Source organism: Bos taurus, chromosome 1 (assembly GCF_002263795.3).
Source record: "Bos taurus isolate L1 Dominette 01449 registration number 42190680 breed Hereford chromosome 1, ARS-UCD2.0, whole genome shotgun sequence".
In the NCBI taxonomy this organism is placed as follows: domain Eukaryota; kingdom Metazoa; phylum Chordata; class Mammalia; order Artiodactyla; family Bovidae; genus Bos; species Bos taurus.
The window spans coordinates 119,089,721-119,107,994 of record NC_037328.1 but is presented as its reverse complement, the minus strand read 5'-3'; the positions used below and the strand labels follow the sequence as shown (position 1 = coordinate 119,107,994).

General features: G+C 34.8%; 1 protein-coding gene across 3 annotated transcripts in view; it reads right to left on the bottom strand.

Annotated features, from left to right (window-relative positions):
- Window positions 1-18,274, bottom strand: part of HLTF (helicase like transcription factor) — a 63,441-nt gene that overhangs the window by 29,656 nt on the left and 15,511 nt on the right. The window contains exons 6-14 of one of the 3 annotated variants that reach the window (NM_001192286.1): window positions 17,572-17,646; window positions 17,221-17,412; window positions 14,083-14,178; window positions 8,169-8,244; window positions 7,005-7,007; window positions 6,875-6,965; window positions 5,208-5,287; window positions 5,078-5,122; window positions 4,108-4,197 (exon numbers count right to left, since the gene is read on the bottom strand). In NM_001192286.1, the coding sequence (NP_001179215.1) occupies window positions 4,108-4,197; window positions 5,078-5,122; window positions 5,208-5,287; window positions 6,875-6,965; window positions 7,005-7,007; window positions 8,169-8,244; window positions 14,083-14,178; window positions 17,221-17,412; window positions 17,572-17,646 (748 nt within the window). Of the gene's footprint in view, window positions 1-4,107; window positions 4,198-5,077; window positions 5,123-5,207; window positions 5,291-6,874; window positions 6,966-7,004; window positions 7,008-8,168; window positions 8,245-14,082; window positions 14,179-17,220; window positions 17,413-17,571; window positions 17,647-18,274 lie in introns of all 3 variants that reach the window. The other 2 variants (XM_005201817.5, XM_010801497.4) reach the window with 2 other exon arrangements.

Here is an 18,274-nt window from a genome sequence, read left to right as displayed (position 1 = left end):
TAAAACTCCCTTATGATAACTACTTTTGAGATATTTTACATCTAATTGTTTTGTGTATTCCTTAACTGTTTGTTGTGGACATAGATGATTTTACTACTTTTGTCTTTTAACCTCCATAACTAGCTTTGTATGAGGATGATTTCTACTTTAACTGTACGTTTGCCCTTTACTGGTGAGTTTTTTCTTTCCGTAATTTTGTTCCTAGTTGTGGCCTTTCCTTCTTTGCCTAGAGAAGTTCCTTTAACAACTGTCGTAAACCTGGTTTTGTAGTGCTGAACTCTTTCATCTTTTGCTTGTCTGTAAAGCTTTTGATTTCTCCATCAAATCTTTAGAAGACTCTTGCTAGGTATAGTATTCTTGGTTGTAGGTTGTTCTCTTTCATTACTTTAAATTTATCAAGCCACTCCCTTCTGGGCTGCAGAGTTTCTGCTGAAAAATCAACTGATATCCTTAAGGGAGTTCCCTTGTATGTTATTTGCTGCTTTTTCCTTGCTGCATTAAATATTTACTCTTTAATTTTTGCCATTTTAATTACAATGTATCTTAGCATGTTCCTCCCTGGATTCATCCTGTATGGAACTCAGTTGTTCCTCAATTTGGGTGACTGTTTCCCAAGTTAGTGAAGTTTTCAGCTATTACATCTCAGGCTTTTTCTTTTCCTCTTCTCCTTCTGGGACTACTATAATGCAAATATTAGTGAGCTTGCTGCTTTCCCAGAAGTCTCTTAAAGTGTCCTCATTTCTTTTCATTCATTTTTTATTTTTCTTTTAATTATTTTTAATTGGAGGATAACTGCTTTACATTAGTAGGCTGGTTTCTGCCATGGATCAACATGAACCAACCACAGGTATCAATATGTCCCCTCCCTCTTGAACCTCCCTCCCACCCCACCCCTAGGTTGTCTCAGCACACCAGAATTGAGCTCCCTGTGTCATACAGCAAACTCCCACTGGCTATCTAATTTTACATAAGGTAATGTATATGTTTCGATGCTACTCTCTCAATTTGTCCCACCCTCTCCTCCTCGCACTGTGTCCACAAATCTGTTTTCTATGTCTGCATCTACACGGCTGTCCTGTAAATAGGTTCACTTTTTTTTTTCTTTTTTCTGTTTAGTAGCAGTGATTTTTACAGAGCTGGAGGAATCATGCTCTCTGACTTCAAACTATACCATAAAGCTACAGTAATCAAAACAGTATGGCTGTGGCAAACAGATCAATGGAACAGTACAGAGAGCTCAGAAATAAACCTACACATTTATCAACAATTAACCTACAACAAAAAAGACAAGAATATACAATGGAAAACAGCCTCTTCAATAAGCGGTGATGGGAAATCTGGACAGCTACATGTAAAAAAATGAAAGCAGAACATTCTCTACCACCACATATGAAAATAAACTCAAAATAGACTAAAGACCTAAATGTAAGACCAGATACTATAAAACTCCTACGGGAAAACAGAACACTCTTTGATATGAATCACTGCAATATTTTTTGGATCCATCTCCTAAAGAAAATAAAAGCAAAGATAAACAAATGGGACCTGATTAAACTTAAAAGCTTTTGCACAGCAAAGGAAACCACTGATAAAACAAATAAGCTAAATGGGAGGCCTACTAAATGGGAGGATATATTTGCAAATGATATGACTAATAAGGGATTAATATCCAACATATGCAATCAGCTCATATAACTCAACATCAAAAACACAACCCAATTAAAAAATGGGCAGAAGACCTGAAGAGACATTGATTCAAAGAGGAAATATAGATGGCCAACAGGCACATGAAAATATGTTCAACATCACTAACCATTGGGGAAATGCAAATCAAAACCACAATGAGGTATCAAATACCTCATACCTGTCAGAATGGCTGTCATCAAAAAGAATGCAAATAACAAATGTTAGTGAGGCTGTAGAGAAAATGGAACCCTCATATACTATTAGTGGAAATAAAAATTGGTACAGCAACTGAAAAAAACAGTAAGGTAGTTTCTCAAAGAACCATATGACCCAGCAGGTCTACACTTGGATACACACAAAAAGATAAAAACACTAATTCTAAAAAAACACGCTCACCCCAATGTTCACAACAGCGTTATTTACAACTGCCAAGATACAGAGCAACCTAAGTGTCCATCAGCAGATGAATGGAAAAAAAAAAATGTCTCACATACACACACAATGGAATATTATTCAGCCATTAAAAAAGAATGAAATTTGGGGAATTCACTGGTAGTCCAGTGGTTAGAACTCAGCACTTTCACTGCTAAGGCCCATGTTCAATCCCTGGTCTGGGAACAAAGATTTCACAAGCCATGTGGTACAGCCAAAAGAAAAAGTTAAAAACAAATAATGGCAGAAAGTGAAGAGGAACTAAAGAGCCTCTTGATAAAGGTTAAAGAGAAGAGTGAAAAAGTTGGCTTAAAAACTCAACAATCAAAAAACGAAGATCATGGTATCCGTTTCCATCACTTCATGGCAAACAGATAGGGAAACAACAAAAATAGTGACAGACTATTTTCTTGGGCTCCAAAATCACTGCAGATGGCGACCACAGCCACAAAATTAAAAGACTCCTGCTCCTTGGAAGAAAACCTATGAAAAACCTAGATAGCACAGTAAAAAGCAAAGACACTACTTTGCTGACAAAGGTCCATCTAGTCAAAGCTATGGTTTTTCCAGTAGTCATGGACATCTGTGAGAGTTGGACCATAAAGAAGGCTGAACACTGAAGATGGATGCTTTCGAACTGTGGTGTTCAAGAAGACTCTTGAGAGTTCCTTGGACAGCAAGGAGATCAAACAAGTTAATCCTAAAGGAAAGTAACTCTGAATATTCATTGGAAGGACAGATGCTGAAGTTCCAATACTTTGGCCACTTGAGAAAAGCTGACTCACTGGAAAAGACCCTGATGCTGGGAAAGACTGAGGGCATGAGAAGAAGGGAACAACAGAGGATGAGATGGTTGGATTGCATCACCAACTCAATGGACATGAGTTTGAGCAAACTCCAGGAGATAATGAAGGACAAGGAAGCCTAGCATCCTGTGGTCCATGGGGTCTCAAAGAATCGGACACAACTGAGTGACTGAACAACAACAAAAATAAATAAAACAAATAATATTTTCAAAAAGAAAAATAAAATTTTACTATTTGAAACAACATGACTGGACTTGAAGAGCATTATGCTAAATGAAATAAGTCAGACAGAGAAGACAAATATTGTATGATATCACTTATAAGGAGAATCTAACAAATACTACCAACTAGTGAATATAACAAAAAAGTAGACTCACAGATATGGAGAACTAGTGGTCAACAGTAGGGAGAAGGAATAGGGGAGCCGCAAAGGAGAGATAGGGGAGTAAGTACAAAATATTAGGTATGAGCTACAAGGATATATTGTACAACATGGGGAATATAGCTAATATTTTATAATAACTATAAGTGGAGTAGTACCTTTAAAAACTGTACACCTGTAACATATAATACTGTAAAGCAACTACACTTAAGTAAAAAATAAATTAAAAACATTTTAAATTATGTTTACATGTTTATGTTTCCACCTCATCATTAGACATAAGCCCCATGAAAATAGACTTGTCTGCTGCATCTTCAATATGTAAAATGGAAGATACTAAGGTACAGAGATAAAATAATTTGTTAGATCTCCTTAACCACAGTCCAATCTCTTTCCATTTCAAATATTTAGACTCTTTTTTCTTACGAATTACAAATTATAAAGTAGTAATAAATATCACTCACATTTTTAATTGAAAAACAAATTCTTCTCATACCAATAATAAATATTTACAATTCTAATTAATCCAAATTAAGTTTTAAAACAGCCATAAATTGCTCTGTGCCTTTACTGGAAACAGTATCTCTGCTACTCAGATGAGTTAAGAGACCTCTGCCCATCATATTTTTAGCCTAACTAAAACAAACAGAATAGGAAAATACATAAAATTGTACTTTTAAAAATGAGATTATCTTTTTTTCTCTACTTTTTTCTTATAATATGGTTTTATACTTTTGTCATTTAAAATTTTTTTATTTGAGAAACAGAAAAAATAAACCAAACAAAAGCAGATTTACTTACCCCTTTTCAACATTTTCTTTTTTGTTACAGGGGTAGATGAAGTAAGTGCACATGCAAATTCTGCATCCTCTTGAACCTTAGAAGATCCTGCTAAAGTACAAACCACAGAATCATTAAGATATTTGAAAACTAATTCTCTCCTGTACTTAAGTACAGATAACTTTCTAAGGATAGGAAACATAATACCACTTACACACTTCAAGAGTTTGTATTATTTAATAAATATAAAATAATTTCTAGTAACCAAAACTGCCTCTTTTGACACTAAGCATCTTTCTAGCTCAGAGAAGAAACAGTCATTCATGATAAATTGAAGCTTCTCCTAAGGAAGAAATGTGAAAGTAGAAGCAGTCAAATGCAAAGTGATTCAGCTCCTAGGTGGAAGGAGAATATGTTCAATGAAACAGGTGTTTAACGTTTAATGAAGATGCTGCCAAATTTTCAGATCAGTCAAATGGTGATAAGTTATTATCCAAATGCAACACAATTTCTTAACCTAGGAATATGATACAATTAGATTAGGAGATAAACAAAGTAAATTATGTTTTAAAGACACAGGAAAAAGTAAAGATACTCAACATTTATAAATTTGTATAATGCTAAATATAATAGCTAAGCTATATTGACGAAAAGGCAGTCTCACCCTACTTCTGTAACTACAATTTATACATATACAAAACAGGTTTTATTGAAGTCATTTTATAAGTAGCAGAAAGATTTTCATTTTGTCTAAAGTCGGTTTAAATATTTTCTCTTAGATTTTAATTTGAAACTATTCTTTCAATTTGCTTCATTCATTTAACACCCTTGGTAAGCTCCATAAATAGTTTAAATGTAAAAAGTAGTCAAGTTTAAGAACTATTACTAAAGAATTCCAAGCTTGATAGATACAAATCAATGAGATACAAATCAGTGATTACTTTAATAATCTTTAAGTATAGATAGTGGATATTGATATGTATATACATACCTTTTACTCTGATTTTAGTCTCTGATTGTGTTCTTTTCAGTTTGCCTAAAAATAAAACCAAATATAACATGGTCACACTAGGAAATTAAAATATAGGACACGTTATCAAATCAAACTCATTTCATATTACCTTTCATTTTCTGCGGCAATTCACTTGGTTCAACTTCCTCTGAATCACTACTTTCAGTGTACTGTACAGCAGCAGGTTTTCTCCTAAAATTAAGTATACACAATTTTTTAATCAACCCAAAATAAAATGGGATGCAAAATCTATGCTTAATAAATTTAATACAAATGCTTTTTTCTTACCCTGGTTTATTTTTTGAGAAAATTTCAAGGGAAAAAAATTTTTATTTGACAAATGAAAGCCAAATTTGCTAAAAGCATTTTGTTTTCACAGCCAGATGCATTTAACTGTACAAAATACAGTATCATGATTATTAAAATAAATTTGAGAAAGTAAACCTTCTAGAATACTAATCTCTTCAACACTTAATAATTCAGTATTTGGTAATTCAATTAAAATACTTGTATAAAACTAGAACAAAAAAGAAGTGATTCTGATTATCAAAGAGAACCCTCCAATACAAAGTAAGCAGCTAAGAGGCAAAAATATAATTCTTTCATAATGGAAACTTTTATAAATTCCGTGTAGAAGTAGTTCAGTACTATGTTTAAGTGCCTAGAAACAACAGACTGTGGAATGAGACTGCCTAGATTCAAATCTCCATTCCACCATTTATTTGCTATGTGACTTTTGGCTAATATTCTTCTAAGTTTCAGTTTCCTCACTCGGAAAATAGGAATAAAGATACAATTCACTCTGTACGATAAAATGTGTTACCACATGTAAAGCCTCTAAAATAGTACCTGCCATACACTAAGTATATATCTACTTTTTAATTAATAGTTTAATTAATAGTTTGTGTGTTGGTTGTTGTTTTTCCCATGTCATTATTTCCGCACCCTTGAACCTAATCTTGTCCAGCTGATAGTGCTCTGTTACCCAGACTCATGGTCAGTTCAGAGTTATATAGATTTGAGATCTAGATAAAAGGGAAACTGATGAGTCCTGGTTTTATACTCAGTTCAGACAGGTATTAAAGACAGAACAATTAACAAAGCCCCAGATTTGAAATCTCTATTTCAAATAGAATAGCTAAGAGGGACTAAGATTTGGGGTCATACCTGCAGGTATTGATAGTGAACAACAAAACACAAAAGCCAAGTATTTAGATCTACCTCAGAGAATAAATAAAATTTATAAACTTAACAATTCAAGGGGAAATCAGAGGGGCATTATGGGTTTTATTCAAATTCTCCTTCCAGTCTACATGAATATAATACTGTCCATAAATAACTTTATCATGTTTTATTTCTACTAAAGGTGAATTGAGAAACAACTCAGATAAGCAAACAATGCTTTTGTCAAGTCGTCCAATAAATATACATCAGTTCTCAACTCCTTAAATTCACAAAGAAAACTCTTCTAAAGTCTCAATTGAAAACAAAAAACCCAAGAGATCTCAGTTCCTATGTGAAACAAATAGGAAAATAATAGAAAGATAGTGATATTAAAAATTACCAATTACTTCTTTTATATATTAATGTTACTTTTAACCTATAAAATAAGAACAGTCTACCTCCCTAAGTCACAATGATTTTAGCAGTTTCAAATTAAAGAATGTATTTGAAAGAACTATGCTGTGGAGATAATGGTCATATCTTTCTTGTATATGTAAGAAAATAGAGAAAGAGTTTAAACATATTACATAAAATCAAACCATAAAAGTTTACCTTTTGGAGCGGGAGCTAGAGAATTCTGACTTGGGATATTTATTCTGTGTCTTGACATCTGAAATACTGGGTTCTCCACTACATCTAGATCCTTCCATTTCAAAGAAAAGGATAAAGAGTATTAGTAAACTGTCTCAGACAAGAAGCATCTTTCTTAAAACACTGGTTTTATAACTCAATAGCTACAATTTCCTAATCTAGTATTTTCTCACAAAAGTAACTTCAACTTTTTTGTAACCTAGTCGTTTCCCCTAAAGCCATCCAGTCAGTCCCCACACTGACTGTATTTCCTGCTATACCAAGGCAGCTGAGAGCTGCTGCAGAAAAAAATGGACAACAAACAAGTGGGATAATAAATGTACACTTCCCAATCTCAGTTGTCAACCTTGCATCACTTAGCAACTATTCTACCTATCACAGCGCCTCCCTACCCACTACTATCATACACTGGATCCTCTGCCCAGATTTTAAACTCCTTTTACTCCCAGCAGATGACCTACTTCACTTTGTAAAGAAAATCAGATGTCATCTTCTATAATCAATGTTCCTTTTTTTAAATTTTTTAATTCTCTCAATTAACTATATTTTTCCTCAGCATTACTTCCTTTCCTTCTAATGCTAACTCATCTACCTATTTTCTTGATCACATTTCCTCATAAAGGCCAACAAATTATTCTTTCCATTACATACAAAATTTTTTCCTAAACCCTGCCGCCACAACGAAGCCCTCAATTCTGCCTCTCTCCATTTTGCCCCTGTCTTAAACATGGCAAAATTCGTAACAGAACACAGATGTTATTTCTTTCTTCATCTACTAGTCTTCTTTTAAAATATTTCAGTCTTGCTCTACTCTAACCAATCTTCAGAAATTAATTTTATGAAAGTCACTAACTGCTAAATGCAACCTATTATAACTGCATCCCTTTTCATTTCTCCTCTAATTTGGCTCTAATCTATCTATCTTAATCTGCTGCTATTCATGCCTATTTATTCATATACAGTTATTTATTTATATTATAAATAGCACAAATTATTCTGAGGTCCCATAGCAAGATACTCTGTTTTGTTTTGCTTTTAGCTGCCCTTTCCTGGGGCTTTTTTTCTCAACCAAAAATGTTCTTCCTCAGGTTCTTTAATGTGCTACCACACAATTTCATCATGGCCTCCTTCATGAAATTTTTCTTGACTACTAGTTTCCATGAGATTCTTTAGAAAAAAGTATCTAAAGCCAGAGGTGGAATTACATCATTAAACTGGAAAAATCTATGGGGTCATGTCCAAAATTAAGGTTTACCTTTGATTAGTCCAGCTGCCTTTTCACTGGTATTGTTTCCTCCAAGTTCCATAGATTCATCGTAAACATTACATTCCTAGATGAAAAGGCATATTTCTTACATAGTACTGCTATCAGTTTTAAGTAAACTTAGAAATATATCCTATTTTACACTGCTTTACTTTACACAATAAAGACTACTAAAATGGCTACCCTATTCTGGAGCAATGTAAGGAGGTACATTAAGAGGAAAAATGTACAAATTGAAAAAAATTTTTAACAGGGATCTAAAAAAAGAAAACTAGTCTGTCTCAATCTTTTCAAAAGAAATAACAAAAGAGCAAACTTCAATTATAAATGGCATATTACTGTGAGAAACAGTCACGAATGAAATTTACTTCAAAATTAAAAGGAATTCTAACACCAGAAACTTTCAAACCAAGAGTCCCTTCTCAATAGTTAATAGATCTATAATGAAGCTAAGCTACCATTGACATCCTTATTTTCTCTGTAATTCCTAGAGTGGGTAGATCCAATAGTCAGGTATCAGAGTACCTCCTCCCTTGCTCTATCAGGGATTTTCCTGCCAACTCTCTGTTCTCTTCCCTTCCTGTTTCTTTGTTTCAAAAATGCATCTATGTGAGCACAAGAACTTCTATAAAAGCAAGCTTTTATTCTTCTCTATGAAAGTATTTTCAACTGAGTCTACTAGAGCAGGGTTCCTCCAATCTTAATTCTAGACTTGATTCTGTATGAAGGAATGACAAATAAAATTGGGTTTAATTAAATGAATTATTTCAGTTTAAAAAGAAAGGTAGGTATATTGTGAAAGGAAGATCATTATTTTGAATCAAAACCTCAGAGTGGGTTCAAGATTGGACAGCAGGAGTACAATGTAATTTTTACCTAGAATTAAGGCCAATAAAAGATTTTATTTTATTTTTTAAAAGACAATTTTCAACATTTTATAAAACCCCACTAGAGTTTACATTTTTCCAAAAATGTGGCTGAAAAGAAAATCCATCCCCTTCCAATAGTATGAGTCTAAATAAATTAAAAATCCAAGATATACCATATTTAGAAATATGTGACTAGAAATTAGATAATTAATTTTTAAAAGCATTAGCTCCAAGAAGCAGATGTTAAAAATGCCTTTAGTCAAGACATCCCACCCAGTCTTCCTCAGTAATCAGCACAATCACTTATATTAAATAGCATGCAGAAATAATTTAAAAATTTATCTATAAAATAAAGGATGTCCTTTACATTATTCTTTTCACATTCAATGACTTTGCTCAGCAAGCCTTTTCTTCATGAAGTTCAAAAAAATGTACATATAAAGTCTAACCTATCAAATACGATGTTCCAATCTCATGGAATTTAACATTTCACTCTGTAAGTATGCAATATCCAAATCTATCTGACATAATGAAATTTCTGTTGCAGTAAATGCCTTGCTGGAAATCACATTCTTAGTCTCAATTTCAACTAATGTAGCAAACAAAATATCCTAAAGCCTTTCTACCACATAACACGTTAAATGCATGGCTGATCGTAAAGGGAAAAAAGAATGCCTTACTGTTAAAAAGGTAATTAACAATGAAGTTCTAAGTAGTCTTAGGTACTACTTTTCAGTTTTAATAACTAAAATGTAGGGGGGGAATAAAAGGTAAAAAGCACTGGAATATTCAGGGTAGGGGACTGAATCTTACATATTATTACCATAGTTAAACTCCCAATAAAAGTATAAAGAGGAAATGCAACTAAGCTTAGAAATTAGGAAAATGGAAAATTAATAAACAGCGGTAGGAAACTGATATGCAGCATCTTTGAAAGCTAAAAAATCAGAACAGCAGCAATAGAAAAGTCGAAAAGAAAAAATATTTTGCATATACATTGTACTTAAATTATTACCTATTTTAAGTTTTTTGGGCTTTCACCTGAGAATGAAGAACAACCATTTCATTCTAATAGCACTTATTTGCTTTATAAACTAATTATTTATTAATTCTTCAGTTCAGTTCAGTCACTCAGTTGTCTCCGACTCTTGCAACCCCATGGGCCGCAGCACGCCAGGCCTCCCTGTCCAACACCAACTACCAGGGTTTACCCAAACTCATGTCCATTGAGTCGGTGATGCCATCCAACCATCTCATCCTCTGTCGTCCCCTTCTCCTGCCCTCAATCTTTCCCAGCATCAGGGTCTTTTCAAATGAGTCAGCTTTTTGCATCAGGTGGCCAAAGTATTGGAGTTTCAGCTTCAACATCAGTCCTTCCAATGAACACCCAGGACTGATCTCCTTTAATAAGGACTGGTGGGATCTTCTTGCAGTCCAAGGGACTCTCAAGAGTCTTCTCCAACACCACATTTCAAAAGCATCAATTCTTCAGCACTCAGCTTTCTTCACAGTCCAACTCTCATATCCATACATGACTACTGGAAAAACCATAGCCTTGACTAGATGGAACTTTGTTGGCAAAGTAATGTCTCTGCTTTTTAATATGCTGCCTAGGTTGGTCATAACTTTCTTTCCAAGAAGTTAAGCGTCTTTTAATTTCATAGCTGCAATCACCATCTGCAGTGATTTTGGAGCCCAAGAAAATAAAGTCAGCCACTGTCTCCACTGTTTCCCCACTGATTTGCTATGAAGTGATAGGACTGGATGCCATGATCTTAGTTTTCTGAATGTTGAGATTTAAGCCAACTTTTTCACTCTCCTCTTTCACTTTCATCAAGAGGCTCTTTAGTTCTTCACTTTCTGCCATAAGAGTTGTTATCATCTGCATATCTGAGGTTATTGATATTTCTCCTGGCAATCTTGATTCCAGCTTGTGCTTCATTCAGCCCAGCATTTCGCATGATGTACTCTGCATATAAGTTAAATAAACAGGGTGACAATATACAGCCTTGACGTACTCCTTTTCCAATTTGGAACCAGTCTGTTGTTCCATGTTCAGTTCTAACTGTTGCTTCCTGACCTGCATACAGATTTCTCAAGAGGCAGGTCAGGTGGTCTGGTATTCCCATCTCTTTCAGAATTTTCCACGGTTTATTGTGATCCACAGTCAAAGGCTTTGGCATAGTCAATAAAGCAGAAATAGATGTTTTTCTGGAACTCTTGCTTTTTCAATGATTCAGCGGATGTTGGTAATTTTATCTCTGGTTCCTCTGCCTTTTCTAAAACCAGCTTGAACATCTGCAAGTTCACAGTTCACGTATTGCTGAAGTCTGGCCTGCAGAATTTTAAGCATTACTTTACTAGTGTGTGAGATGAGTGAAATTGTGCAGTAGTGTGAGCATTCTTTGGCATTGCCCTTCTTTGGGATTGGAATGAAAACTGACCTTTTCCAGTCCTGTGGCCACTGCTGAGTTTTCCAAATTTGCTGGCATACTGAGTGCAGCACTTTCACAGCATCATATTTCAGAATTTGAACTAGCTCAACTGGAATTCCATCACCTCCACTAGCTTTGTTTGTAGTGATGTTTCCTAAGGATCACTTGACTTCACGTTCCAGGATGTCTGGCTCTAGGTGAGTGATCACACCATTGTGATTATCTGGGTTGTGAAGATCTTTTTTGTACAGTTCTTCTGTGTATTCTTGCCATCTCTTCTTAATATCTTCTGCTTCTGTTAGGTCCATACCATTTCTGTCCTTTATTGAGCCCATCTTTCATGAAATGTTCCCTTGGTATCTCTAATTTTTTTGAAGAGATCTCTAGTCTTTCCCATTCTATTGTTTTCTTATATTTCTTTGCATTGATTGCAGAGGAAGGCTTTCTTATCTCTTCTTGGTATTCTTTGAAACTCTGCATTCAGCTGGGTATATCTTTCCTTTTCTTTTCCTTTGCTTTTCACTTCTCTTCTTTTCACAGCTATTTGTAAGGCCTCCTCAGACAGCCATTTTGCTTTTTTTGCATTTCTTTTTCTTGGGGATGGTCTTGCTCCTATAGAATGTCATGAACCTCCATCCATAGTTCATCAGGCACTCTGTCTATCAGATCTAGTCCCTTAAATCTATTTCTCACTTCCCCTGTATAATCATAAAGGATTTGATTTAGGCCATACCTGAATGGTCTAGTGGTTTTCCCCCACTGTCTTCAATTTTAGTCTGAATTTGGCAATAAGGAGTTCATGATCTGAGCCACAGTCAGCTCTCAGTCTTGTTTTTGCTGACTGTATAGAGCTTCTCCATCTTTGGTTGCAAAGAATATAATCAATATGATATTGGTGTCGACCATCTGGTGATGTCCATGTGTCGAGTCTTCTCTTGTGTTGTTGGCAGTGTGCTCTCTTAGCAGAATGTATTAGCCTTTGCCCTGCTTCATTCTGTACTCCAAGGCCAAATCTGCCTGTTATTCCAGGTGTTTCTTGACTTCCTACTTTTGCATTCCAGTCTCCTATAATGAAAAGGACATCTTTTTTGGGTGTTAGTTCTAAAAGGTCTTGTAGGTCTTCATAGAACCATTCAGCTTCAGCTTCTTCAGCGTTACTGGTTGGGGCATAGACTTGGATTACCGTGATATTTGCCTTGGAAACGAACAAGATCATTCTGTCGTTTTTTAGATTGCATCCAAGCACTGCAATGGCACCCCACTCCAGTACTCTTGCCTGGAAAATCCCATGGACGGAGGAGCCTGGTAGGCTGCAGTCCATGGGGTCGCTAAGAGTCAGACACAACTGAGCGACTTCACTTTCACTTTTCACTTTCATGCATTGGAGGAGGAAATGGCAACCCACTCCAGTGTTCTTGCCTGGAGAATCCCAGGGACAGCGGGGCCTGGTGGGCTGCCGTCTATGGGGTCGCACAGAGTCGGACACGACTGAAGCAACTTAGCAGCAGCAGCAAGTACTGCATTTCGGACTCTTTTGTTGACTTTGAGGGTACTCCATTTCTTCTAAGGGATTCCTTCCCACAGTAGTAGATATAATGGTCATCTGAGTTAAATTCACCCATTCCAGTCCATCTTAGTTCGCTGATTCCTAGAACGTTGACATTCACTCTTGCCATCTCCTGTTTGACCACTTCCAATTTGCCTTGGTTCATGGACCTAACATTCCAGGTTCCTATGCAATATTGCTCTTTACAGCAACAGACCTTGCTTCTATCACCAGTCACATCCACAAACAGGTTTTGTTTTTGCTTTGGCTCCATCTCTTCATTCTTTCTGGAGTTATTTCTCCACTGATATCCAGTAGCATATTGGGCACCTACCGACCTGGGGAGTTCATCTTTCAGTGTCCTATCTTTTTGGCTTTTCATACTGTTCATGGGTTCTCAAGGCAAGAATACTGAAGTGGTTCTGAATATAAATATATTATGTGTATACACACTATATATAAAAACATACATAAGTTAAGTATCAAGAATAGTCACCCATATGCTCATCAATAGGACAGAATTATCACTATTAACATTTTGGCACATACAGTATGTGTGACTACACTTAAGACATATACAAATATGTATTTACAAATGAAGATTCAAATTCTATAGAAGATGTACCTGGCCTCTTTTTTTTAACTAAAAAAGACCATGAAAGTATTCTTCAAAAATAGGATTTTATAGTTGGATAATAAGTTAATTCTCATCTTATTGAAAGGTATTGCTTTTCTGTGTTTAAAATAATGCTGTGGCAATAAAGCTGTATTTTTCTCTTTGGAATAAATACATTTCTGATAACTTCTTCAGACAGTTTTTTTGAAATGGCATTACTGAGTCAAAGATTATAAATGCTTTTAATGCTTCTGATACATATTACAAACTGACTTCAAATGTAGTATCAACTTTCACTCTCATCAGCAATATACAAGGCCATTTCATCATACCTCTAAAAACTGGGTATTATCAACTTTTTACCAATAATTTTTTAATGACAAAATTTAAGTTTTACAATAAACCAGAGAGTTTAGAAAAAAAAACACTAATACTTTACCTTCTTCAGTTGATTTTTCTTAATTCTTTCAACAGGAAGAGACTTGCCATCATGGAAGTTGGTAAGAATCACAGCAATGGCTGTCAGAGTTTTGCCCTATAAAATGTTTTACAAAGAAAACAGGTAAGATTCTGAAACCCAGATGACCAGAAAACATTTCAAAACCAATTTTTAAATAAAGTAAGAAAATATCAAACAGCATTCAGGGCCAAAGAAGTGTGCTGATTATTATGCTAAATAATGTACATATTAATGAAGTTATTTCACTGATTACATTAGCAAATGTCTTACCATTCTGTATTACTGGGAGTTATTAAATAATTTACTCTAAAACACTATAAGCATCTTTGAGAAATGTTATTTTATTGAACTGCCATTTAAAATTTCACATTTAACCCTGAACTAATAACTTTATCATGACACCACAACTATTTGCCTGCCATATAATTCAAAGCTAACTTAAAATGATTAGTAATTCCAGTATGAACATAAGGTCATTATTTTATTAAACTTAATTTAATTTCAAAAGTTAAAGGCTACATCTTACCAATAGAGCATAAAGGACAAGATACTTCTTTTGTATTTTTTAAAAGTAGAAATATAAAAATTTTCATTATTTTCCACTATTTAGCTGAATTTATAGTGAGCAACACAGAAATAAATCTCTTTCAAGTTGGAAGCAGTGTAAAGCAGCCATTTTCAAAGTGTGGTCCATAGCTCCTAGAAGTTCCCCCTAGGACTCTTTCAGGAGTGTGTACAGTCAAAAATATTTTGATATTACTCAAATTTTGTGTTGGATATTTGTAGTAATACCACAAAATGCAATGGTGGGCAAAGCTGCTGCTGCCGCCTTAGCATAAAACAAAGCAGTTGACACTGTACTATACCAGGAGTCAACGTATTTCTAACTAACACATACAGTAAAAAGAAAAAAAATGTTTTACTTGAAGAATGCTCTTGATAAAGCAGTACACATTCATTTTACCAAATCTCACCTCTTAAGTATGGATCTTTTAACTATTCTTGTAATAAGATGGGAAGAACACAAAATACTTCTTTTCCATACCAAAACATGAATGTTATCTAGAGAAAAATCACTTGAGACTGAATTGCAACTCAGCTAATTACCGTACATCATCATTTTCAAGTATCACCATTTTAACTTGAAAGAATGACTGACAACTAGTTATTTATGATTGAGCGCAGACATTTTCTTGAAAAATGAATAAAGTGAGCCTACGAACAAAGTGAGCCTATCAATTCCAAAGGAAAAAACTGACAATGTTTGTGGTTAATGATAAAATTTGAGCTTTTAAGCAAAATTTATATTAGAAAACTTGTATCAACACCATAAGCACAGAAGCTTCCCAAATGTAAATGCCTTTCTAATAAGATCAGAAGTAATACCCACGAACATAAAATTTTTTATATTATATAGTGAAATGTATCAACATTTGGCAGATCTGTGTAACTCAGTGAACCAATATATTCCAAATGAGCAATACCTAATGTTAAAAAATCATGCATGGGTAAAATATCCACGCAATGTTCAAGCTACACCAATGAATTTTAACAGAACAGACTATAAAAAGTTCACTGACATGATATTTAATTTTTACATTATCGGAATTTCCCTGGCAGTCTAGGGGTTAAGACTCTGCACTCCCAGTGTAGTGAGCACAGGTTCAATCCCTGGGTGGGGAACTAAGATCCTGCATGTCACATGGCACAGCCAAAAAGAAAAGTTCCACATTCTAACTATTAACCTTTAATAGGGATTTCACTGGTGGTCTGGTGGTTAAGAATCCACTTTCCAATGCAGTGGATGTGGATTCGAGCCCTGGCTGAGGAACTAAGATCCCAAATGCTCAGGGGGATCTAGGCCCATGCCCCACAACTACAGAGCCCATATATATATAGAAATTATACATATGCCACAGCTACCACTTGTGGCATATATATAATGCCACAACTACCACTACTAGACAGAAGCCCACAAGCTGTAACACTGGAGTGGGTAGCCTATCCCTTCTCCAGTGGATCTTCCCGACACAAGAATCAAACCGGGGTCTCCTGCATTGCACGTGGATTCTTTACCTGCTGAGCTACCAGGGAGGCCCTTTAATAAACTAACACTTGCTTAATTTTGATGTTCTGGCAAAGAAGATCTAGTTATCCAAAAAAACTGCATAAGTATACCTCTTTCAAATACTTATCTATGTGAGGACTAATCTTCTCTGTATATCTCAATGAAAACAACAGAATGAATGAAAAAACAGGTATAAGAAATCAGCTATCAACTATTAAGCTACACATTAAAGAGACTTGCAAAAATGTAAAACAATGCCAGTTTTCTCATCAAAACTGTTCTTGTTTTGGAGTGCACTTTTCACTGAAAAATATGCTAGTTCTATTAGCAAGTAATGAGTTAAAATTAAAAATTTATTATCAAAACCAAAAAGTATAAAAACTGCTGATGTAACAAATCATGTCTTTCCTTTAATAAAACCTATAAAAGATAAGCAATCTTAAATTTCAAAAGAAATTGAGAAACATGTTTATATCATTACTGCCAATTATTTTAATTGTACCTTGGGCAAACAAGCCAAAAGAAAGAAAAAGAAGAAAAATTCAGCATTATTTTAAGTGAAAAGAAAAACTACATTCTACACTTATAGTGATATCTATTCCCATACTGGCACCAATATATTCCCATCTCTATCTACTTTAAGATTACTTCATATAAATCTTAAGTTACTGAACTTCCCTTATGCCCAGAGGAGAAGAGCCTGCCTGGAAATGCAGGGGACACAGGTTCAGTCCCTGGACCAGAAAGATGGCACAGGCAGCAGGCTTAGCTAAGCACTACTAAGTCTGTGCTCTGAAGTCCACAAGCTGCAACTACGTAGCCTGTGTGCTGCAATTACTGAAGCCCGTGAGCTCTGGAGCCTGGGTTCCACTACAAGAGAAGCCACTACAATGAGAAGCCTGCTCACTTCAACTGGAGAGTAGCCCTTGCTTGCCACAAGAGAAAGCCTGTGTGCAGCAATAAAGAACCAGTGAAGTCAAATAAATAAAGTTAAAAAAAATCTTAGTTAAAAAATAAAATGTTATTAACTTAATAAAAAATGTAATTACCAAACCCATATCATCAGCTAAAATTCCTCCATGAACATTTTCTGGTCGGTCCTTTTCAGAAAAATTTGTTATTGTGTTATAGTATAAGTCACTTCGCTGTTCCCAGAATGGCGGAAGTTCTTCACTGTTTTCCCGTGAAACCATCCAAGCTAAAGCTTGTTTTTGATGTGGAAGCAATGGTGTTTCAATAGCCTATAAGAAATGCCATAAACAGAAATATAGTAAGTCCTTTCTTATAATAAACCCCACAAAGAATCTGGAAAACAGTTTATCTGATAAAAAAAAAAGTATATATTAATGCTACATTTTAAAATTTCAAATAGTTTTAGATATAAAATACTGGCTCAGTACCTCAGCTGGTTCCATTTCCTGAGTTTTATCATCTTCTTTTAAATCTTCAAACAATTTGTCAAACTCGGTCTTAAGCTACCATAAACAGCAACAAGAAACATAGTGAAACAAACCAATTAATAACTGCACTTAATTCAGAGACTTCTAGTCATTTAACTAAAAGAGTTGCATACCAAAGGTACATAAAATATATTAATTCTTTGAGATACTACACTGCTCTATTACAGTTGAAAAAATATGGGCTGTAGTTTGAAGTCCTGGGTTTCAGTCACAGCTCTGTCACAAATAAACCTTTATATAACTTTGGGCAAGACATTTAACTTATATGGCCCTGTATCTTATTACAGCAAAACAAACAGAATGAACTAGATTTAGAGTGTATCTAAGGTTCCTTCTGCCATTGAAATTCTATGATTCTACTAGCTGTATTCAAACCATTTTAGCAGATCCTATCAGGTATATTTGACTTTTTCAAGTAAATGACATTACATTGATTAATACTATGATCAGAAACTTGCTATGTGCAACAAAATATTACAATAATTTCAATCTTAATGCTAATTTAGTTGGTTCTTTAAACTGATCCTGTCCCAATTTTATAGTAACATATATGTGTTATAATTACTTCTGTAAATTAGCAAATAAATACAGAGCATCAGTCCAGAAGAAACCATGCCAAGTCTAAAAGTAAGGAGAAGTAATC